The 24,321-nt window shown below is 49.9% G+C and overlaps 1 protein-coding gene across 2 annotated transcripts; it reads left to right on the top strand.

Annotated features, from left to right (window-relative positions):
* The first annotated feature begins 14,297 nt into the window (after positions 1–14,297).
* Positions 14,298–16,097, top strand: LOC123125899 (uncharacterized). Of its 2 annotated transcripts, none has more exons than XM_044546342.1 (4): positions 14,298–14,700; positions 14,812–14,889; positions 15,004–15,282; positions 15,374–16,097. In XM_044546342.1, the coding sequence occupies exons 1-4, from the start codon at positions 14,505–14,507 to the stop codon at positions 15,775–15,777; spliced, it is 957 nt and encodes a 318-aa protein (XP_044402277.1). In that variant the 5' UTR covers positions 14,298–14,504; the 3' UTR covers positions 15,778–16,097. The 2 variants fall into 2 exon arrangements, with proteins under 2 accessions (XP_044402277.1, XP_044402276.1); XM_044546341.1 differs by having other exon boundaries at positions 15,001–15,282.
* The last annotated feature ends 8,224 nt before the right edge of the window (positions 16,098–24,321 follow it).

Here is a 24,321-nt window from a genome sequence, read left to right as displayed (position 1 = left end):
TATACATATATTGAAAATAAATTACGTTAAAATAGTTCATATAATTTCATAAAATCTATGCAACAATTTAGTAAAAAAATACACATATTTAAATTATGAATTAAGAATATATTTTACAACTAATTTGTTTTGTATTTTTTAATAAAATATTAAAGTAATTTTAGAAAGGTTCATATATTTAAATAAATTCTCATATAATTTAATATTTACGAATTTCTAATAAAATATTCATGTAGCATATAAATGTGTTTGTGCTTTAAGAAAAACTGTGTTGTTTTACAAAGTTTATATAGTCTATAAAAGTTTGAGTGTTTTCTGAAAAAAAATACAAGCTCAGCACGCCCTTAGATTGCGGATCCTCACTTGAATAATGGTTAAATCAAATAATTTTGCCTCACAAAAAAACTTGAATCAAATAAACATTTTTATCATTCAGAATTTTTTTCAATTTTATGAATTTGTTTTAAAATAGCACTTGATTTTTTTTAAATGACATGAAGATTTTTGCATTCTTTTGAATATGTTTGTTATACAATCATAGAGTACTTGTACTTTTCATAGTACATGAGACCTCATTGGTTGGAGTGGCATCCGTGGCTGGTGTACAATCTTTGGTCGGTTGTTCAAATCACACACCTGGTACTCCCTCCGTTCCTAAATATTTACCTTTCTAAACATTTCAAATGGACTATCACATACGGATGTATATAGACATATTTTAGAGTATAGATTCACTTATTTTGCTCCGTATGTAATCACTTGTTAAAATCTCTAGAAAGACAAATATTTAGGAACGGAGAGAGTACTATTTTTGCTGGATTAAATTATTTTTATTCATGTTGTTCGGCCAAATGGATACATAAAGCTTATGAATTACTCCCTCCGACCCAAAATAAGTGTCTCTACTTTGTACTAACTTTATTACAAAGTTATACTAAAGCTGAGACACTTGTTTTAGAACGGAGGGAGTATTAATTAGCAGCAAATGTGAATTCCCCTCGAGGGCCTTTTTGTTCCACTGGTGTATTTAGCGCCACTCGAAATACCAAGAGCACAACCTGCCCAACACGAGACATCACAAAGAATGACGCTTCACGTCGTGCAGAAAGAGGTGGCAGTCTGCCAGGCAAACGGCCTAGTTGACTGAAACCTGACGGTGATAATAGTAGCATCAGTTTTGCATGACTAAAAACAAGGGCCTCCTTCCCTCGAAGAGAAAAAAAAAGGCCTCTTGATGTCTGCTCGCAAGTGAGCAGGCAAGCTCCAAAAGATGAAAGTAGACGCCAGAACACGTTGTAGCAGTGAGAAAGCACTGAGTCGACCAGTAAGGGCATCAAGTTGTGTACGCTCTTGCTGCTTAATTAGCAAGCATTCAAGTCAACAGGCTAAAGACCCAACAAATAGTCACCAGACAACAGCGAGCGGTCGCCGGCCGGAGGGACTGATTTCCGCGCGCAGCCGCCGGATCAGAGCAGCCTGTCGCAGCGGTCACCGGCCGGTGGGACTGCGTGCCTTCGGCGGCCAGTGGGTGGATCAGCCGGCGGGGAGGGAAGGCGAGCTAGCGGCGCCCGTCGACAAGGCATACACGTACTGATCCATGTTATGCGCCGGCAAGGGCCGACGGTGCACGGCGTGGTGGACAAGGCCAGATGCAGCAGCTGAGAGAAAGAACGGGGAGAAAGAGAGAGACGGCTGGGAGATGGACCGGAAAGAGACTGCGCATCAACCCTAGAAATATCTGCTTATATACTCACTCCCTCCGCCACAGCGCTCACTCCTCTGGCTACTTGGACATGACAAGACAAGAGATGGGACGCGCGCTCAGCCTCAGCCCACTTTGAGTTCTCTCCATCCTCCTCTCTCAGCCCAAGCATACTACAGGAAGATTAATTAGTGCAACAAGAGTGATTTGGACCAGCGGGAAGCACCAGCTAAACGGACAATTTAAAGTTCCGGTAAAATGTCATTTCATCGTTCTCATTTTGTTCATACAGATTGAGGAAATTGTTTCTCGTATATGCTAAATAAAATGTCCATGCTACTATCGATAAATATCCGGGCATGCACTCCCAATAAACTATTTCATCAACGTAAACAAAGTAGTTGCATGTCTCTCGAAATTGTCCATGTATCTGCTATAACAGAAAAGTAAAATGAAAATAAAAGGACGAATGGGGAAACATAAATAAATACATAATTAAGAAATCAAACATAAGCAACAAATAAAACTGGAAGGAAATTAAAAAAGAATTAAAAAAATGGAAAACAAGAAATAACACCATGTGGCATACATTGGGAGCAACTAATACAATTTTAAAAATAAGCAACAAATGATGGAAAAGATAAAATGAAACATAGCCATTTGTTGGGAGAGGGGTGGCAAGCGAACGCCATTTGTTGGCAGTTTTAGTTGTGAAGAAAGATCAAATGATGACAATTTCAAAACGAAAAATGTCTTCTTTGAAGAAACTACCATGTCACTTTGAAGAAAATGACATCCCTGCACAACTAAAAATGCCACCTAAAAATTCGCATGTGCCACCCTCCTTGGCGAACATTGGCTAGTTATGAGCGTCCAAAGGAGAAACACTAGCAGGATGGACAAAAAGGTGAGTGCCCTTCGTGCATTGATGGCGGGCTATGCCCATGTGCAATGAGAAGGGGTTCGTGTTCAAGGTGGTGGGGTAGGAGAGGGCAAGTCGGGCATCGCAGGCGGCTAAGAACATTAGAGTGATCCTCTGACATGTATTTGTTAAAAAAAATACCTCTTTACAAAGTAAAAACATGAAAAACAATAACACAGAATAAATGACAAAAAGAAAACATAAAATGAAAAAGGTTCAGGTAACTTTAAAATGGTTGCCTATTTATAAATAGGCATGTATTTGTAAAAGATACTTGTATATCTTTTGAAAGGAAAAAAATGGAAAATATAAAAAAAGGAACCATCAATTGGAGACTTCCAGTGATTCTATCAATGATGCCCCTGTTCATATGCAGATTCAACCTGTTCAAAATGATGTGGACTTGGTGCAGACCCAGAGCAATAAGTGGGAGGGCCTAGAGCAAGTTCTTGTGCAAGAGACAGATGAACACTTTTTCCGGAACATTTTAATTAGGCATGGTGCTCATTCAAGAGGAGATTCATTTGGAGGAATGTCATATTGGGAACCTCTCTGACTCTGCTGCGGTTTAGCCTAATTTACCCTTGCTGCCAATTTTCTCCAAGGAATGCACGAGAGCTTGGGAACAATACTCATGTCCTAGTGGCACCTCAGACAATGTGGTTTCCATCCATGCTCTTTGGGCAGACTTTTTCACTGCCAAGTTGTTGACTCCTACTGATTTTGAGTGGGACAGTGCCATCCCACTCCCCAAGCTTTGGAATTTTTTCACTAAAGTTTGTTCCGAGGGCATCTTCAGGGAATTTGTTGTCTCTAGCTCCTTCCCTGTGACGGAGCTAAATCCAACAGATTTCGGGTGGGGGGGTCCTCGACTAAGGGTCTTGAGACGGTTGTAACAAGGACATGAGTTTTTCTGGAGGCATGGGTTGAATGGCATTTTCTGGAGGCCATTTTATTAAGACTAGGTTTCAACATGGTCTTTGTCCGACTGATCATGAAATGTGTATCTTCAATACAATTTTTTGTTCGTGTCAATGGAGAGCTGCTACCCTATTTCACTCCCTCCCGTGGATTCAGGCAAGGTGATCCGATTTCGTCATACTTATTCTTAATATGTGCTACAGGTTTTTCCTCTCTCCTCAAGTACCATAATGGTGGACATATTGACAGAGGTATTAGAGTCAGTTACAGGTCACCTTGGGTCACACATTTGTTATTTCCAGATGATAGTTTGATCGTCATGAGTGCAGCCAACCAAAATGTTGTAATACTGAATGAGATTCTTGTTGGGGAACGCAGTAATTTCAAAAAAAATCGTATGCACACGCAAGATCAAGGTGATGCATAGCAACGAGAGGGGAGAGTGTTGTCCACGTACCCTCGTAGACCGTAAGCGGAAGCGTTATGACAACACGGTTGATGTAGTCGTACGTCTTCACGATCCGACCGATCCTAGTACCGAAAGTACGGCACCTCCGCGATCTGCACACGTTCGGCTCGGTGACGTCCCACGAACTCTTGATCCAGCTGAGTGTCGGGGAAGAGCTTCGTCAGCATGACGGCGTGATGACGGTGATGATGAAGCTACCGGCGCAGGGCTTCGCCTAAGCACTACGACGATATGACCGAGGTGGATTATGGTGGAGGGGGGCACCGCACACGGCTAAGAGATCAATGATCAACTTGTGTGTCCATGGGGTGCCCCCCTCCCCCGAATATAAAGGAGTGGAGGAGGGGGAGAGGGCCGGCCTCCTAGGCGCGCCCAAGGGGGGAGTCCTACTCCCGGTGGGAGTAGGATTCCCCCTTCCCTAGTTGGAGTAGGAGAGGGAAGGAAGGGGGAGAAGAAGAGAAGGAAAGGAGGGTCGGCCCCCCTTCCAATTCGGATTGGGCTTGGGGGGGGGGGGCGCCCCCACCTTAGCCGCCTCCTCCTCCTTTCCACTATGGCCCATTAAGGCCCATTGACTCCCCGGGGGGTTCCGGTAACCCCCCGGTACTCCGGTATATGCGCGAACTCTCTCGAAACCTTTCCGATGTCCAAACATAGTCATCCAATATATCGATCTTTATGTCTCGGCCATTTCAAGACTCCTCGTCATGTCCGTGATCATATCCGGGACTCCGAACTACCTTTGGTACATCAAAACACATAAACTCATAATACCGATCGTCACCGAACGTTAAGCGTGCGGACCCTACGGGTTTGAGAACTATGTAGACATGACCGAGACACGTCTCCGGTCAATAACCAATAGCGGAACCTGGATGCTCATATTGGCTCCCACATATTCTACGAAATCTTTATCAGTCAAACCGCATAACAACATACGTTGTTCCCTTTGTCATCGGTATGTTACTTGCCCGAGATTCGATCGTCGGTATCTCAATACCTAGTTCAATCTCGTTACCGGCAAGTCTCTTTACTCGTTCCGTAATGCATCATCCTGCAACTAACTCATTAGTCACATTTGCTTGCAAGGCTTATAGTGATGTGCATTACCGAGAGGGCCCAGAGATACCTCTCCGACAATCGGAGTGAAAAATCCTAATCTCGATCTATGCCAACTCAACAAGTACCATCGGAGACACCTGTAGAGCACCTTTATAATCACCCAGTTACGTTGTGACGTTTGGTAGCACACTAAGTGTTCCTCCGGTATTCGGGAGTTGCATAATCTCATAGTCACAGGAACATGTATAAGTCATGAAGAAAGCAATAGCAACATACTAAACGATCAAGTGCTAAGCTAACGGAATGGGTCAAGTCAATCACATCATTCTCTAATTATGTGATCTCGTTAATCAAATGACAACTCATCTCTATGGCTAGGAAACTTAACCATCTTTGATTCAACGAGCTAGTCAAGTAGAGGCATACTAGTGACACTGTGTTTGTCTATGTATTCACACATGTACTAAGTTTCCAGTTAATACAATTCTAGCATGATAATAAACATTTATCATGATATAAGGAAATATAAATAACAACTTTATTATTGCCTCTAGGGCATATTTCCTTCAATTCTTCGAATTTATGGAGAAGCTTCGGGGCAGTGTGTCAACTGTGAAAAGAGTTCAATTTACTTCAGATCAGCACACCAGCTTAGTTGAGGCAACAGTTGAAAGCTATCCTGAACATTGCAGTGGAGGCGTTTAGTGAGCGTTACTTGGGGCTCCTCACAACTGTTGGTCGTATTTTAAGTGGTACTTTTGATTACATCGGGAAGAGGGCCCATGGTAAAATGCAGGGATGGTCTGAGAAGCTGCTGGCATGTGCAGGACGTGAAACGTTATTAAAGTCAGTGGTTCAGGCAATTCCCACGTACTCGATGAGTACTTTTCTGCTCACTACGGAAGTCTGTATGAGTCTGACTTCACCCATGGCAAAGTATTTCTGGAGCAGTTCTCTTGACAAGAATGCTATGCACTGGGTTTCGTGGAAAGATCTTGCGACACCCAAGTGCAAGGGAGGCATGGGTTTTCGTGAACCCCATCAGTTCAATATTGCACTATTAGGGAAGCACGGATGGAGGTTCCTAACTAATATGAATTCTCTATGTGCAAGAGTTTTAAAGGGACACTACTTCCCTGACACGGATTTCATGCATGCAACCATTCCCAAATCTGCTTTTGCAACTTGGAGAGAGATCATTGCAGACAGGGAAGCTTTGAACGCATGTTTAATAAAAAGAATTGGAGACGGGACTTCCATCGATGCTTGGTCAGATAAATGGATTGCCGGAACTATTTCTATGTCCCCTATGTTGAAGCCGCCGAACACCAATGTCCAATTCGGTTTTGGACCTGATTGACGTGGGCAATTGGTCGTGGCGGCAAGAGCTCGTGCGATCAACATTCATCACACCAGCCGCCGAGGCGATTCTTAATATACCTATTAGGCGAGGTGGGGTGATGATTCATATGCTTGGGCCTTTGAGAGATCAGGCAACTACACTGTTAAATCGGTGTACCGTGCTCTAGTGACTCAGAACGAGCGTCAAGCTCTAAAAGAAGGGAAGGCTACCGACACATCAGGAGATGAAAAACAGATGTGGAATGCATTGTGGAAACTCAAAGTTATCCCAAAAGTTCACATGTTCTGGTGGAGAGTAATACGAAGGATCCTTCCAGACGAGTGCACTCTCAAACACCGTCATATTGCAGTTGTGGACAAATGCAATGTTTGCTTAGAAAAGGAGGAAGACCTCATGCACGCCCTCATTCTGTGATCTCATGCACAACGTTTCTGGGAGGAAGCTTATGCATGGTTCGGCATCAGACTACCTCGTCTACACCCGGACTCTTGGGCTCACGATATTCTATGTGATACACGTTTTGCGGAGGAAGATAGAGCAAAAATAATCACTATTATGTGGACGATATGACACTCTCGCAACCATATCAAGCATGGAGAGGAAGGGAGAGACCTGACTGCGGCTCTCAGAACTACCAAGGAGGCACTCGCGCTCCTTGTACTCCCACAGAATCTTCCTACGGTTTTGTCGGGGCATGGCTGGAGGCCACCGGAACCAGGAGTCATCAAGTTCACTACCGATGGGGCTCTAAATTTTGTTGATGGAACAGGCAGTGTGGGCGGTGTAGCACGCTCCTCGCCGACACTCTTGGGAGCCTGGAGCAAGCAATATGTGGGTATCTTAGACCCACTGACCATTGAAGCTATGTCACTACGAGAAGGAGCTCGTTTTGCGACACTTCGAGGTTACTCGCATGTGATCATGGAGGTGAACTGCCTGGAGTTGGTGACACTCTAGAACACTCGTCACAATTCCCGCTCACTTGTGGCCCCTATCTTAGAAGAAATAGGATAGCTAGTTTGTGATATCATTGTTTTTGAAGTTCAGCATGTAAACTGGTCGGCTAACTTACCGACACATCTTTTGTGCAAAGTGTGCTTGCACTCTGAATGTGATCGAAAGTTGGCTTGACAAAACACCATCTTTCGTGGTAACCAGCTTGTTGGCTGATTGTCCGGGGAATACTTTCGTGGAATACATCTCTCTGATTTGACAGCAAAAAAGAATTTATTTAATTACCAAAAAACCTAATATTCCACATTTCAGTATGAGAAAAGAAGAACTAACACCAATATGGAGGATCGAACATATGCTTGGTGGAAGTATACTGCATTTCTATGTACATCTTCAAGCGTTTTCAAATATATTTTTTATTTATGGCATAACTATAGGCCCGCACAAGTTTCTTTTTTTAAAGTTCATGTTTTTCATATTATTTTTTCGCATCTGAAAAAAATAAGTTGCCATAAAACTTAAAGAAAGTGTTACCGCATTTAAAAAAAAGTTCAACATGTTTTAAAAAATGTTTCACATGTACTAAAAAAACTATAAACATGTTTATGGAAAATATTTCACGTGTATTAAAAAATTGCAAAATTGTTTTTGAAGAAAGTTCGTCGTGCATTTAAAAAAATGTCCGTCATGCATTTAAAGAAGGTTCAACGTATATTAGAAAAATATATTGTAAAATAATTCTTACATAAAACCATGTCTAACATGTTTTATTAGATTTCTAGAATTTATTATTATGACACAATAATTTTTAATACACACTGTACAGTTTTCTAAATACAACATTCATCTTTTTAAATAATTGTGTATTTTAAGAATATAATGAAAATACACAATAATTTTGCATCCTTGCGGTCATTTTTCAATGCATAACATACATATTTTAAAGACGTTTGCAATTTTTGAATACACATGAAACATTTTCCAAAAACATACATACAGTTTTTAATACTGATGATCTTTTTTCCAAAAACATGCCGAACATTTTTTTAAATGCACTAACACTTTCTTTAAGTTTTATGGCAACTTTTGTTTTCTTCCATTTCTTTTTCCAAATGGGAAACATAATATAAAAACATGAACATGAAAAAAAACTTGTATAGGTCTATAGGAGCGCCATATATAAAAAGTATAAAAAATAACACTTGACAAGGTACATAATAACGCAATATCTCTACTATTAAAGGAGGATCGAACGTCGTGATGGTTCGACCTCCTTTCCTCTCCCCCTCGAGAGATCCCACGCCGAAAGAATCGGTAGGAAAAAATCGGGCCCGCTCCCGCCCCTCTCTCGCTTCGTTCGTTGAAAACTGAAAAATAAAAACGGAAAACAGAAACAGCCGCATCCCACGACCCCGTCTTGAGTCGTGACACACCCACGATCTCCCCTCTTTTCTCCACCTTTGTTTTTCCTCGTTCCACCCACGCATCTCCTAATCCACTCCCACGATCTCCCAAACACATCGTCTCCCTCCTCACGAAAGGGGGCCATCTAGCTATGCGGACAAGGAGGGCGGCCAACGAGTGCAAGCGAAGGTGGGAGGTGCTCGTGGCAGAGTACGGGGAGGTGTGGTGCCGATTGCTGCTCGCCAGCCTGCCGCAGGGGAGATCCCCGATAACCACCGCAGCTCTCGCTCCTCGTCGCGACCGCGTTGGTTGTGATGTACCCGGCCCAGGCGCCACCCCGTGTGGCTTTCTTCTCCGTTGTCATTCGTGGGCAGTGGATCGTTCGCGCTCCGCCGTTGACTCGTCCTCCCGCCTTTCTGAATGGCCATGTCTGCTTTATGCTGACACGTCGTCGTGCGGCTCGCGGTGCCATCCAAAGCTTCCATTCATGGTGCTGATTACACAGGTGAGGACCTGCCCATCTCTCTGTACTCTGAGATGTCGCCCCGCTATCCCTGTTCCGCCAAAGACAACGTCTCCCCTGGCCGCCTGTCCCGCCCTGCCTCCAAATCGAGCCACTACAGTCTGAAGGTAAGCTTCATCGTTGATTCATTTTCTTGATGTTTCTTATGTTTCTGATTACACAGTAGTCTGAATGTCATGAGAGATCTTGTGGGTTCAATTATTAACTGAATAGATGATGTCACTTCGTTTGAGTTTGGAGATATTGGGAGTGCCAACCATTGGCGACTCATTTTATAATCTGTACTATTATGTTTACTTAGTTTCTGGAGAGATTAAGGTATATGTTTAGCTTATGTTGTGCCCATAAAGTGGTTGAAAGAATTGCTCTTGTATAGAAGTGTAGACTAAAAATACAATGGATAGTCCAAAAAGCTATATGATGACAATCATATTCAAAGTTCTACAGAGTATTAAACACCTACTACAAATATGGTTACTTGGGGCGCAAAGAGTACATCTCCATTTGTTTTCTGCTAAAGCTTGAATGATCTTCTTTTTTCAATATTTTGATGCAACCATATCTCAACCACATGATGGCACAGTGGCACACTACTGTCTTATATATAAGATCTCGAGCCTGACGCGGGAGGACGACTTCGACCATGGAGCGGAGCGCAGCGGGCAGGGTCCGACAGCAGCAAGTGACTTTTTTTCTTATTGACAGCTTGTTCCTGCACATACATCCTGGGTAAAGCAACCGTATATGATGCTGACTTTGAGAGGCTGATCTGAATTAGGTGACATATGGAGGGATTAACAACGGATCAGCGGGCCACCATGGTGGTGGTGGGCCGCGATGTTTTAAGATCAAACGGTAAAGTAATATCGTGTACTTGTGCTAAGTACTTTTGGTTAGTCTGCTGAAGGATTCATATGGTTACAACATTTACTTCATAGCCACGCCTGTTTTTGTCTTCTAGGCAGGCTCAGTTTGCACAGTCCTCGCCAATGACCATTTCAGAGCCTGGGCATAAGTAAACTTCTGGTTGCTGTATTTTCTACCTGTTCTACCAACCATTGTGCGTAATTTAAACTGGCACGCCTGATTATGTTCTGTGGGTTTGTCCTCAGCTTGCAGGAATCCTGTTAGATACAAACAACCTTTCCAAGATGTGCTCACAAAAAGATTCAGAGGCAGTGCGATTGCTCTTGTTCGGTAGCTCTGAGCATAAGAGGCACGAATTATATCAACAATGTAATGTACTACTCTTCATCTGACATTGATTTACAAGCAGAACATGTATGGAGAAGTTGCAAAATATTTTAGTAATAACCGTTGGCAACTTTGACCTTTCTTTCGACAGGTGATGCTTACTCACAATGATCATTCTTTCGTCGAGTTCTTGAAGAACACCTACAGAAAGTCATCCACGGATGGTAAGTTTTCTCCATAATATCTTCACATGGTTCCCCGCCTATTTGTTGGAAATTCTTTGCTTAAGTTACTGTATACTTATCCGTGTCTAAGATAAATTTGCAATATGCCCATTAAATTAAAACATCATTGATGAATTATTGTAGTTCAAATTAACTAGGTGATGGGTACAGTACTCCAGAGCAAAAGCATTCAGTTTCAGGGACATCACAAGATGCTAAAAAAGTCCAATTAAAGTAATTTGGTCATAAGAAATGTAATAATTGACTTCTAAAAAGTGAACTAGACGGTTAAAGTTTCTGAAAATAACGCAGAGGTAACTTAGATGGTTAAAGTTTCTAAAAAATGAACTAGATGGTTAAAGTTTCTAAAAAATGAACTAGACAGGTAAGGTTTTTTTTTGGATTGCTTGAGGTAGGACTTCTAGGAACAAAGGAGCAGCACTTGGAGAAGACGGGGGCCAAAAATATAGTTGCAATATTCAGATATATTAAGCGAGAACTTGGTAGATCAAGATAAGTACAACAAGGAGATCTCCCTTGCCTCTTATGCAGTCCGACAGGTTTGGAAAGAAATAAGTGGAGATCTTTTTAGGCCAAAGAGATGGATGTGGAAGTTTTTTTTGTGTGGATGGAAGAGTTGGTTTCTGAAGTTATTAGAATGTTAACCTCCCTTTGGAGGCATTTGACACCTAGCCTTTGCTCCTTTACAACCGAGCTGAATTCTTGACATCCTTGAAATTTCTTTTCTACTTTTTCATCTTGTTATCTTGCCTCTTGGGTAAGATTCAACCTGTTTCCTGTAGGAAAAATAAGATTGAAAAAGTATATTATTAGCCTGCATCAATTGCAGTGCGTAACACGTCAGATTGTACATAATTGACTTCTAAAAAATGAACTAGACGGTTAAAGTTTCTGAAAATAACGCAGAGGTAACTTAGATGGTTAAAGTTTCTAAAAAATGAACTAGATGGTTAAAGTTTCTAAAAAATGAACTAGACAGGTAAGGTTTTTTTTATTGCTTGAGGTAGGACTTCTAGGAACAAAGGAGCAACACTTGGAGAAGACGGGGGCCAAAAATATAGTTGCAATATTCAGATATATTAAGCGAGAACTTGGTAGATCAAGATAAGTACAACAAGGAGATCTCCCTTGCCTCTTATGCAGTCGGACAGGTTTGGAAAGAAATAAGTGGAGATCTTTTTAGGCCAAAGAGATGGATCTGGAAGTTTTTTTTGAGTGGATGGAAGAGTTGGTTTCTGAAGTTATTAGAATGTTAACCTCCCTTTGGAGGCATTTGACACCTAGCCTTTGCTCCTTTACAACTGAGCTGACTTCTTGACATCCTTGAAATTTCTTTTCTCTTTTTCATCTTGTTATGTTGCCTCTTGGGTAAGATTCAACCTGTTTCCTGTAGGAAAAATAAGATTAAAAAAGTATATTATTAGCCTGCATCAATTGCAGTGCGTAACACGTCAGATTGTACACAATAATGGCCCCTTGCATGGAAGAACAAGTGAGATGATTGCACATTATTATTCTTGAGATGATTGCAATAAGTAAGCATAAGAAGAGCGATGCTTCACGTACGACAAATCACATACGATTTTTGTCAATGCGAAAAAGGCAGCCTTGATTGCATATGTAGGAAGCGTCATCACCATCCATCGCCAGGTCGTACAAAAATAGGAATAACTTTAGTCGTGCGTGAATTAATTTAGTTTGAGTAACAATGATGGGAAGAACCTCACATGGTTTTATCATTGATGGTAGGCACCCAACATGGTTTCCATCTTTGATTCATTATGGATTCATGGTCAACACTTCCAATCGGTGGTGAGAGATGTTGTCGTTAGATGTCTAACACTTCATTATCCATGTTTGGGTGCTTAGATGTTTGATGTTAGATGTTGTCGGTTCCCTAGGACATGTTCGCTTTTTTCTGTTATGTTTGGATGCTTTGTATCACTACTCGGTGGCAAAAAAATTCTAAGGGCTTTATCGCAAAAAAGTTTCTGGACTGGATGAAGAATATCAATGGAACGTGTGGGGCGGCTTAAAAAAAAAGTGTGGTGTTGCAAGAGTTACGTGAGGATTTGACATTTGTTTGGATGCGGTCTTAAACTGGATGACCATTTGTATTTCCATTTGTCGTAAAATAACAAGTAATAGATTATTGCCTTTATTTATAGATTGTCTTGCTCCGTGGCAACGCACGAGCAATCAACTAGTATATACAATAGCTCAATAATTTATGTCGAGCAGCCTATTACTTGGTGGTTAGCTTGTGTGGACTAAGCAACCCGTGATCTGGACTTCCTAGGTTCGTTCGACCCTCCATATTGGAATCAGTTCTCCTTTCCAATACTGACGTGTGGAGCCCACATTTCTAACTTTAGATTTTTTATATAATTAAATTAGATGTGAGGCGGTTTTCTAAAAATAAAACTTTGCGGCGTACAAGAAACGTCTGTGGGGTGTATCGCAGGACATGTTCGTCAAGTTTAAGGACCGTATTGAAGCGATATTATCAAGTTCGGGGACTGTATTACCAAAAAGGGTTGCCCCCCGCTTTATATTATAAAGCCAACATCACCACATACATTCGAGCGAACTGATACAAACACACCCACCATGACACACAGCACACACCCAAGGCAAGATACAAAGGTGCCGGGCATTGACACACCACTCGGACGACAACCAAGCAAACTAGAGATGAACCAAGAAGAACTACTTGGAGCCACCGAGGAGGGGTGAGACGGACAAAGACGGAGCAAGGACTCCAGGACGGTGCCTCCCAGAAGGGTACGACCACGGATAGCCGCCACCGTCCGATCCGAAGATCAAGTTTTCACCCGGAGCCACACGGAGAAGTGGGAGCACCGCGACGGAGCCTTCAAGAAAGATACGACGTCCGTGGACGCCGCCGCTACCGGCCAGTGCGAGGACTGGGCAAGTGATGGACCCCGGCGATCACACTGTTCGGGGACTGTATTTAAGTAGTGTTTCTGAGTTTGAGGACCATTGTGGACATCACCACCGAATTTGAGGACCATACATGCATTTTACTCTCCAGCGATCCTTGACTATAACACTCGGCTCAAATCACTATTAGCCGGGCGGCCGATAAAATACACTCGACATACTGAATAACACAAGGAAAGATATGTTTTTCATGTAGTGATACAAAACCGTTCTTACAAATAGTGGTAAACCTTTTATCGTTTGTTGCTATTTCTTGAGAGTTCTTACAAATAGATAAAATATCTAGTGCCATTTATTTTCATTTGGAGTACTCGAACGTTGTAGATAAAAAAAATAGTTCTCTAGAATTTCAACAAAAAACGATGAAAATCTGGAACTTTTATTTGGGCCATTGGAAAATCTGGAACTTTGTAGAAAATGGAATAGTTTGAACTAATAATACTGGGAGGATGGGTCTGGCCTGGCTAATGATTTGGGCCATTGGCCGGCCTATCCGAAGTACTTTAGGCCCGTTTCTGTGGCTCTTCCTTTTGTTTTTTGAACCGTCTGAGGCTCTTCCTTCCTCCCGCCCGTGTTGTTCCTCCAAAACCAACCGACGACCAACCGCTTGAAATCGATCGGTTGCAGCGGGCGCTCTGTCCGTCGTCGTCTATATAGCCTCGCCTCGCCTTCCTCCTCCCCCATCCTTTCTCATACGTAGCTTCCTTCCATCCGCCCTCTCCCTCTCTTCTTCCTTCCTGGGTGCGCTCGCGGTTCTTGCGAAGCTGTTCTACCGAGAGGCGAGATGGCGGACAAGGGGAAGGGGAAAGCCGACGCCCGGTATGAGCCATGGCAGCGGCGGCGTCAGGGTGCAGCGGGGACGGAGACTGAAGCCGTCGACGACACTGCCGGTACTTCGTTTCTTGCAGCTCCCGGTGGCGGGGGCGGGTCGGGTCCCTCTCAGTCGCAATGGAGGCTACCAACGCCGGTGGGCAATTTAGGTGGGTTCCCTCGCAACTCAAGAAAAGTTCCAAATTCTTTCTCTCTGGTCCGCCGTGCGGTTCTTGGTTCTTCATTGACGTCGGAGTGTTCGATTTCTTGGTTTCTTGCAGCTCTGGGTCGCGGGGGCGGGTCAGTGCACGCGGGGTTCTCTCAGTTTCCACCGACGAGGCAGCCGGTGGGCAATTTAGGTGGGTTCCCTCCCAACCCAAGAAAAGCTCCAAATTCTTTCTCTCTGGTCCGCCGTGCGGTTCTTGGTTCTTCACTGACGCCGGAGTTCGATTTCTTGGCTTCTGTTGCAGCAGACAACGGGCCCCCGCAGCACGCGCAGATCGGCAACGCCGGTGCGCCTCAGGGTCACGGCAGTACTGTCATTGATCAGCAGCGCCTCCGCGGCCAGCCTTCTTCTTCACGGGCAAGAGCACCAGGATGCTCTTGTTGCGGCGGAGCGCCCGCCACGCGGATTGTTCTCAAGATACCCATGTGCGAGGCTTGCTACAGGGATGCATTCATGGGCAACGCGCCTCAGCAGCACGCGCAGATTGGCTACGCCGGTGCGCCTCGGGGAGCAGTGCGCAATCCAGGTGCGTTCCCTCCCAAGAAAAAAAAAATCCTTTCTCTCTGTTCTTGGTTCTTCCCTGACGCCGGAGTTCGATTTCTTGGCTTCTGTTGCAGCCCACAATGGGCCTCCGCAGCACGCGCAGATGGGGCCTCCATCCCTCCACACCTTGGCACCGCCACCGGAGCGGCAGTCTTCTTCACGGGCAAGGGAGCAGCAGCTCCAGGTCCAGGCTGAGCTGCAAGCGCTGGATGCGATGAGGCTGCAGGTGGCCAATATTCTGAACAACCCTTTTTCGCTCGTCGGATCGGGCCCGGCGAACCCAGCGCCTCAGTGGCAGTCTTCTTCACCAGGACCAGGATGTTACAGCAATATCTTCACCGGCAACCAGGGTCACGGCAGTGCTGCCATTGATCAGCAGCGCCAGCTCGACCTCCTCCTCAGCACGCGCGGATCGCCTCCAAGCTTCCGAGTCCAGTCCCCACTCCCAGCAACGTGCTGGCCGGCAATGCGTCTCTGAGTCCAGTTCCCACTCCCAGCAACGCCGACGCGCCTCAGGGTCAGCAGCAGTACCGGGATCCGGTGGTGGAGCTGCTGGCGGCGACCGAGCCTTCTCCTCCGGCGGGTTCTCAGCGTGCGGCCTACTCGAGGTGCGAGGCTTGCCGCCTCTCAGGCGACCCCGGCCCACCGCTGCCACCGCCAGGGCAGAGCTAGGTAGCTCATCTCACCTGAACTATGGGAGCAGACTGCTTAACTGCTGAGCCTTTTCTGCTTTGCTCTGTTTTGACACAACAGATGATTCCTGTGATGTGGCCAAATGTGGCAATGCTTGATACTTGAGTAGATCGACAAAACTATATACTTGATTCCTTGTCACTTAGTAATTGATATATACTGTAGTTAGTTTTGCCGGATTTTAACTGATTTTTGGCTCTTTCAGTTTAACCAAATGAGTACTCAGAGTTTAGTTCCTACTATTCCAGTTTAAGCTTATGTTCTGGCCAATACTACATATAACAGATGTCGGGTGGTTGGTGCGACATATGCCAACGGATGGCTTATCATTGTGGGTGCCAATAAGACGTCGCCGGTGCCTGGAAACGGGATGAGGCGAAGACATGCACGCCGGCGGATCTTACCCAGGTTCGGGGCTCTTCGAGGAGATAACACCCCTAGTCCTGCTCTGCGGGATCTCCGCATGATCACTAGATCGGTGAATGTAGCTACAATCGCTCCTAGAGCTGTTGGGTTCAAGGGAGAAGAAGAACAAGGCTAGCTCTCTCTTCTCTCTATCTATGGTGTGCGTGCTATGCTTAGAAGCCAACCCTTTGCATGGGTGCTCCGGGGGGTATATATAGGCCTACCCTCCCGGGGGTACAATGGTAATCCGGCTGGGCATTGGTCCCAGCCGTCAGTGCCTACACTCGCCGGCTTCTCCGCCGGCTGTTGGGTCCCGTCGACTGGTGGGTCCCGCCGGCTGCCGGCTTCTTGGTCGACAGGCCGGCCCCACCGCCCGGGGTCTTGTCGGCGGCTGCTTACTGTAGCCTCGCCTCTGATGACGAGGGCTTTGTCGAGGTAAGCGTGGCTACAGTGGGCCGCCTCGGGGGCTCTCACTGTAGCCTTACCTCGTCTTGTCTCCTTAATGGGGCTCCTGCTTCACGGAAGGGGGTAGCCGGCTTCTGGGGACCGGCTACGCCCTTGGCCGACTGGGAAAGGCCGGGCCGCCTTCACGCCTCTCTCTGGCTGAAGGGGCCCGCCGCCCGTGGGCCGTACGGGAGTCTGTCGTGGATGACGTTGAGGCCAGCATGGCTACAGTGCCGAGCCGCACGGGAAGCGGCTGTCCCGTACGGCCTCCTGTAGCCATGCCCGCCTCGGGCTTCGGGGGTAGTGGGCCGCACTGTGGCCACACCCCTTCTTGTCACCGTTATGAGGGAGTAGCTTTGGTGGTTGCGGTCTCGGCCGGCTTCTTGGAGTCGGCGCTCTTTGAGGCCGGCTTCTTGGAGTCGGCCACCCCGCGGTTGTCTTGGGGAGGGAGGTCGCTTGAGGCTGGGCCGCCTTCCATGAGTCGGCTTCAGAGGTAGCCGGCCAGGGAAGGGGGTCCAATGCTTGGAGCGTTGGGAAGCCCAAAGGCCTGATAATTTTTCTGAAGAACCAGGGGTAGTCGGTTAGGCTACCCGTGGCCATTTACTCCGACAGTAGTCCCCGAAGCTGATTGGGCTTCGAGGTTGAGTAGGAGTTGAGAAGCTCGATCAGCTTCCCATCTTAGCAAGCCGGCAGCTGGGAGCCGGCCTTGGTCAGGCGTGCCGCCTGGGTCGAAATCTTTCGAAGTCGGAGGGCGGGAGCCCGCCGGTGCGTGCACCGGGCCGCGGGCCGGCCACTGGCCGTCTGCGAACCACGTGGCCCTTCTTGGTCGGAAAGCCTGCCAGCCCACGCGCGTGACGGGACGTCGCCGCAGGGAGGGGGCCCGCCACGTCCACGCCCTGGCCCAGGCGCGGATTGTCTACATCCCGAAACCGCCCGCACGTCCCGTGCGGCAGTTTCGGCTCGCATTTATGCGCAATAATCGCGAGGCGTGGGGGGAATGGGTGCAGTTAATCCCACGACCCCCCCCACATTCGGCTTCCCCGGTCCTGCCTCGCGAAGCTATAAGTAGGGGGAGGTGGAGGGCGGCAGGCCCTCGCACGCTCCTCCTACCTCCATCATCTTCTTCGCTTGCCCGTTCTTGCGACAGCGCCTCGCCGCCGCGCTCTTCCACTATGCATTCCTCCGCCGCCCCGCTTGTTTTCGCCATGCCTCCCGCCACGGAGCAGCATGGCGGAGATTGGGATGGCTCCAACGTCCACGACGACCACGTCGAGTTCCTCCGCAACACACGGCGGCTGCCCAGCGCGGACAAGGTGGAGGTCCGCCTCATGCCGGCGAAGGAAATCACGCCGGAGCCGCAGGAGGGCGAGCGGGTGGTCTTCCGCTCGCACTTCTTGCGCGGCATCGGCCTTCCAGTGAGCGCCTTCTTCCGCTCCTGGCTCGAATTCTATCAGCTCCAGCCGCACCACCTCACCCCGAATGCGGTGGTGCTGCTGTCGGCCTTCGTCACCCTGTGCGAGGGCTACCTCGGCGTCCTCCCCACCCTCGAGCTCTGGGGGGAGTTCTTCCAGTCCAAGCTGGGCACGCGCATGCAGGGCGTGCCGGCTCAGACTGGCGCCTTCATCGCGTCGCGGAGGTCGGTCGCCGACAACCCCTTCCCCGTCATCCCGCTGATCCAATCGGTGAAGAAGTGGCAGAAGTCGTACTTCTACGTGCGGAACATCACCCCATGGGGCGACTACATCAACCTGCCGGCTTACGTAGCCGGCCCACCGGCGGGCAGGCGGCCCCAATGGTCCTTCCGGGCCGTGACTCTGACGCCGGCCGGGTCCGCAGCCGTCGCCCGAGTGCGAGTGATGACCCAGTCGGAGGGCTTGACGGGGGCTGACCTTCTGGCCGCCTTCGTCACGCGCCGGGTTCTTTCGCTCTAGAGCCGTCCTCATCTGATCTGTCAGAGGAGCGGCCAGCTCGATCCGAGCAGGATGTGCACCAAGGACATGCCGCGCGAGGAGGTCGCCTATATGGTGAACTACCTTGCGAACTGCAAGCTCTCCGAAGAGTGGCAGTTCGGCAAGGAGCCGTATAGCCGAGCTAATCCACCGCCCACGGTATGCTCTCCCTGTGTCTTCTTCTTCTCTTAACTTCGTCGCCGAGTTCCTCTTGGCCGACTCTAACTTAGTCGGCTTGTTTTTTTGACAGAGTCCTCTTCTCCGGCCGGCCGGCGGGTCAGACACGGAGCGTCGATTTGTCCCCGACCGGACGGAACACGATCTGGAGGACCCCGACCTGGGGGCGGCCGGCATGGACGACAACATCGAGCCGGGTGGCGGCGAAGCAGGCGGCTCCGGGCTCGGAGTCACCTTCGACGACTGGCCGGACGACGACGAAGCCGAAGTCGCCCCGCGCCACCAGCCGGCTTCTGGGCGCGGCGCGGGCTCCTCCGCTGCACTGCCTGCTCGGGGCGGAGGGCAGAAGCGTCGCGCCGCCCAGGGTCTGTTCGGCAGTCGGACGAAAAAACCCAGGGGCGGGGCGGCCGCCACCAGGCGGGAGGAGGCGGCCGCGAAGGCGGCTCGCTTCCGCAAGGCGGTGAAGCAACCGCAGACCGTGTCGGCGTAAGTTCACTTTCTTTCATATACTCTTTTTCTTTCTTTTCTTTGGTGGTTTCTGAACCCTTGTCTCTTTCTTCAAATGATCAGAGCTCCGCTGTCGCTTGAGCGGGCGGCTGCTGGCTCCGTCGTCGAGTCGCCGAGGGGGTCTGGGAGCACCACCCGTCGTGTGGACCCCCGGGCCGATCTTCAGGAGGCGACATAACGGAACGCGCGGGAGGCGCGGGCGGAACGGGAGGCACGGGAGGCGGAGGCACGGAAGGCGGCCGCCGCTCAGGCGGCGCTGGAGGAGGAGGCGGCGAAGGTGCTCGCCGACGCCGCTGCTAGGGCCCAAGCGGAGGCTGCAGCTGCAGAAGCGGCGGGGGAGGTCTTGATGGTCACCCCTCTGCGCGTTGTGGCGCCGGGTTCCATGGAGCCCTCGCCAGAAGGAGCCAGCGGCGACCAGCCAGGGCTGGGAAGAGACGACGACATCATCATCCTGGAGAGGGCGCCGGTGCCGACCCCGCCGACTGGGGCGGCTCAAGGCGGCCGGCCAGATCAGCCGCCTACACAGTCGGCGGGGGGCGAGCCGGCTGTGAGGACTGAGATGGCGGTCCGGATGCCGCATAGCCGGTGCGCGGGGAAGGCCGCGTCGGAGCCACAGCCGGCCGTGGGCTCCAGCTCGTCGGCCCAGGATGCGGAGGCGGCCAGCGCAACCTCAGGGTGGACGCCAGGTGGAGGGACGGCCGTGATGAACATGGCTGCGCAGGATGTCCGGACCCGTCTCCAGGGCCAAGCCGTGGCGCTGAGGCAGTTCACCGATGAGTTTCTCGCGACACGGGCGGCCATCCGGGTTAGTCTTCCCATCTAGCTTCTCTTGATCTTGATTTCTTCCGTGGGGGCGCGTCAGCGCACCCACTGGGTGTAGTCCCCGAGTTCCGAGTCGGCTGCTGAGCAGGCGGCTTGGAACTTCTTGGAGGATTTGCCTTTGCTATTCTTGTTCTTACTCCGATCTTCTGTCTATTTTGCAGGACTACCACAATCTTCGTGCGGCCGCCTTCAACTCCCAGGCTCGGGAGCTGACCCAGAAGACCGCCGACCTTACTGAGAGCCGAGGTACGTGCTTGGTTCTTTGTCTCATGTGGGGGCGCGTCAGCGCACCCACTGGGTGTAGTCCCCGAGATTCGGGCTGACTGCTGAGCAGTCGGGTCGGATCTTCCTTGACGACTTCTTCTTACTGTTCTTTCTTCTTCTGCCGTCTCTGCAGCGGCCAACGCCAGTCTGAGGGCACAGCTGGGGGAGTCCCAAACTGCCCTTCGTGCCAAGGACGCCGAGATCGCCGCCTTGGTGCAGGAGCGCGACCGCTTGGCCAAGAAGTTGGCCGACCAGGAGGAAAGCCACAAGGCGGCCCTGAAGGCTGCGCAGGACCGCGAAGCCACTCTCCAGGCCGAGTTCGAGACGGAGGCGGCTGGCTGGGCTGAGGCCAGGCAGACTCTGATCTCTGGCTACGGCCAGATCGAAGATCTGGTTGACGGTAAGCCGCCTACCTCTTCGTCCTTTCTTGCCATCTGCCACTTTGGCTTGTTTTCTAATTTTGGTGTTCTTTTCTTCCTTTCTTCTTCTTTCTTGCGCAGAGTATTTCCCTGGCTATTCTACTGCCGCCAACCAGACCATCGAGGCCCGTCGCCAAGCGCGAAGGCAGGCTGGCTTTGAAATCTCGCCAACCGCCGGCCGCTCGCTGGAGGAACAGCTTCTGGCGATCCAGGCCCGTATCCAGCCGGCTCACCGACTGCTCCGCCGGCTTCAGCGAGCCGGGGCGCAGGTCTTGGCCGCCCTCTGGCCCGGCCAAGTGGTTCCTCGCACCCCCAGTCGGACTGCCGACTGGCTGGAGGTAGCAGTCGGCCGCTTCGAAGCTTGGAAGGCCTCGGCGGCTCGCTCCGGTGCCAGGCGGGCGCTGGAGTTTGTCAAGGCCTGGTATCCCGGCCTGAGCCTGGACCAGCTGGCTACCTGGCGGCAGCAAGCCGACACGGAGCTGGAGCCGGCACGGCCGGCCATCATCCGGCGGGCTTCGGCAATCGCCGACTACACCGACACCAGCGTCTTCGCCCCCGAGGTGGACGACAACGGTGTCGCCCAGCCGGAGGAGTGGTTCGGTCTGAACCCGGCGGACGGCGAAGACTCGGCGGAGGAGATCGACTCCAGCGACGAGGGTGAAGAAGAGGAGGAGGAGGAGGGTGAAGACGCCGAGCCGGCTGGTGGAGCAGCCGGCCAGCCTCAACCTGACCGCACCTCCAGCACCACGTCGCGCGCGAGTGCGTCGCCTGCCGTAGGTGGTGATCAAGCCGAGACCCGCTAGGCGGCCACCCCTTCAGCCGGCGAGGCCGCCTTCACCGACCAGCTCGGCCTCCGCATCGCGCCTTAGTCTACTATCTTTTGTTTTCCTGTCTAGTTACTTTTGGAACAAAGTTTGGTTAAGTCTGCACAATTCCACCCACTGGGTGTATTCGAACTTATGTCTGTTGCCAACCCGTTGGGGGCTTTATGTGTATATATAACTTATGCATGCATTTGGCCTTTCCTTGTGCTTTGCTTTTTATCCTTCCGCTGTTTCCTTTGCCGCCCTCCCTTGGATGCCGCCTCCCCAGTCCAACAGTTGCTCGGCAATCTGAAGCTGGAGGAGTGCTTGGCCGATCGGGGGGGGGGGAGTACTTTAGCTTTGCTGGACTAAAGCTAAGTTTTTAGGAAGCCAGCCAGCCGACTGTTTTTGACAGCCGGCAGGCATGTTTGGAGGCCGTCTCTTTGCTATATAGGTTCGTTGCTCCTTAGCCATTTTTCGTGTGGGCATCCTTTCTGCCTTGCCTCTTGCTAGTCGGACAGTCGGTTCTTCGAGCTGCGACTTTCAACAAGAGGGGACTCGGGAGCCGGCACACTACTTTTCTGAATTTAGGTAGAACTTTCAATATAGCTTAAGGCGGCCAGTCCCCGGGCCGACTAGTCGAGCTCGGTGCCAGACAAGAATTCAAATGTAATAATACATTCATGGATATGACGCTTGTCATTCATAGATAAACAAAGGCAGTCCCCGAGTACTGTTCGGGGGGCCTGTTGGTTTGTACTTAATACAAAAGGGTAGCGTGATACATACTGCTTTCAACTGTAAAATCGTCTTAGGAGGTTTGCGTTCCATGGTCGCTCCGACTCCTTGCCGGAGTCATCTCTCTTGCGTGCTCTTGGTTTTTGCGCGTCGATCAAGTAGTAGGAGTCGTTGCCGAGTGCCTTGCTGACAACGAAGGGGCCTTCCCAAGGGGCCGAGAGCTCGTGCTGGCCAGCTGTTCGCTGGATCACCCGGAGCACAAGGTTGCCCTCTTGGAAGGATCTTGGCTTGACCTTGCGGTTGTAGTAGCGACGCAGCCCTTGCTGGTAGATGGCGGACCGGCTGAGTGCTAACAGTCGGCCTTCTTCCAGTAGGTCGACGCCGTCTTCTCTTGCTTCCTTGGCCTCCTCCTCCGTGTACATGGTGATCCGAGGCGAGTCGAACTTGATGTCTGTTGGGATGACGGCCTCGGCACCGTACACGAGGAAGAATGGAGTGAAGCCGGTTGACTTGTTGGGTGTAGTGCGCAGACTCCAAAGGACAGTCGGCAGCTCATCGAGCCAGCAGCCGGCCGATCGTTCCAGTGGTACAACTAGTCGGGGCTTGATGCCGGAGAGGATGAGTCCATTTGCTCGCTCGACCTGACCGTTTGACTGTGGGTGGGCAACGGATGCTAGGTCCAGTCGGATGCCCTGCGTCGCGCAAAAACGTGCCAGTGCTCCCTTGGCGAAGTTTGTGCCGTTGTCGGTGATGATGCTGTGCGGTATGCCGTACCGAGTGGTGATGTCGGTGATGAATGTCACGGCAGTCGACCCGTTCAGCTTCTTAATCGGCTTTGCTTCGATCCACTTGGTGAACTTGTCCACCGCGACCAGTAGATGTGCCAAGCCGCCGCGGGCTGTCTTGAAAGGGCCCACCATGTCCAGTCCCCAGACGGCAAAAGGCCAAGTGAGGGGAATGGTCTTGAGTGCAGAAGCCGGTAGGTGTTGCTTAGAACTAAAAACTTGACATCCTCTGCAGCTCTTGACTATTTCTTTAGCATCCTCCAAGGCAGTCGGCCAGAAGAAACCATGGCGGAAAGCCTTGGCCACGAGTGATCTTGAGGCTGCGTGGTGGCCGCATTCGCCTTGGTGGATGTCTTTGAGGATTGCCACTCCTTTTTCTGGCTCGACACAACGCTGGAAGACTCCAGTGACGCTGCGCTTCACAAGCTCTCTGTTGATTATTGTGTATGCTGCGGCTCGTCGTTGCACCAGTCTGGCTGAGATCTCATCAGCCGGCAGCTCTCTGCTGACTAGGAACTTGAGGATGGGCTGCGCCCATGACGGAGCTGTGACTTCTTCTTCTGTTAATGTAGCCACCATGACTCGGGTGGGTGGGCTGGGTGGCGTGGAATTGGAGTCGGCCACCGCTTCTTGTGTCGTTGCAGTCCCCGGGCCGACTGCTGCAGTCCCCGGGCCGGGTGCGACTACGGCAGTCCCCGGGCCATTTGTCGAAGTCGTCGTGCCGTCTGCGGGATTTCTCCAGTCGGATCCGGCTGTATCTGGCGCAGGCGGTACGAAGATGGAATCCGACTCTGGAGACGGCTTGATGGACGGCTTGAGGGAGACGCCAGTCGGTATGGCTTGTCGGGTGGAGCCGATCCGTGCTAGGGCGTCTGCTTGGTCGTTGTCGGCCCTTGGCACGTGAAGGAACTCGCAGCCCTCGAAGTATCCGCTGATCTGCTGGACGAGGAATCGATAGCTCGCCATGTTCGCGTCCTTGGCGTCCCAGTCGCCAGACGATTGCTGGACCACCAAGT

This window comes from Triticum aestivum, chromosome 5D (assembly GCF_018294505.1).
Source record: "Triticum aestivum cultivar Chinese Spring chromosome 5D, IWGSC CS RefSeq v2.1, whole genome shotgun sequence".
Taxonomy (NCBI): Eukaryota; Viridiplantae; Streptophyta; class Magnoliopsida; order Poales; family Poaceae; genus Triticum; species Triticum aestivum.
The sequence above is the reverse complement of the archived record's forward strand: the minus strand, read 5'-3'. Positions and strand labels throughout refer to the sequence as shown.

What these genes read in the sequence shown, in the direction of transcription:
- LOC123125899 (XM_044546341.1), top strand. Translation starts at nt 14,505, where the DNA reads ATGGCGGACAAGGGGAAGGGGAAAGCCGACGCCCGGTATGAGCCATGG. An exon ending in AACGCCGGTGGGCAATTTAG is followed by an intron (nt 14,701 to 14,811) that starts GTGGGTTCCCTC and finishes GGTTTCTTGCAG; the next exon opens with CTCTGGGTCGCGGGGGCGGG. An exon ending in GCAGCCGGTGGGCAATTTAG is followed by an intron (nt 14,890 to 15,000) that starts GTGGGTTCCCTC and finishes CTTCTGTTGCAG; the next exon opens with CAGACAACGGGCCCCCGCAG.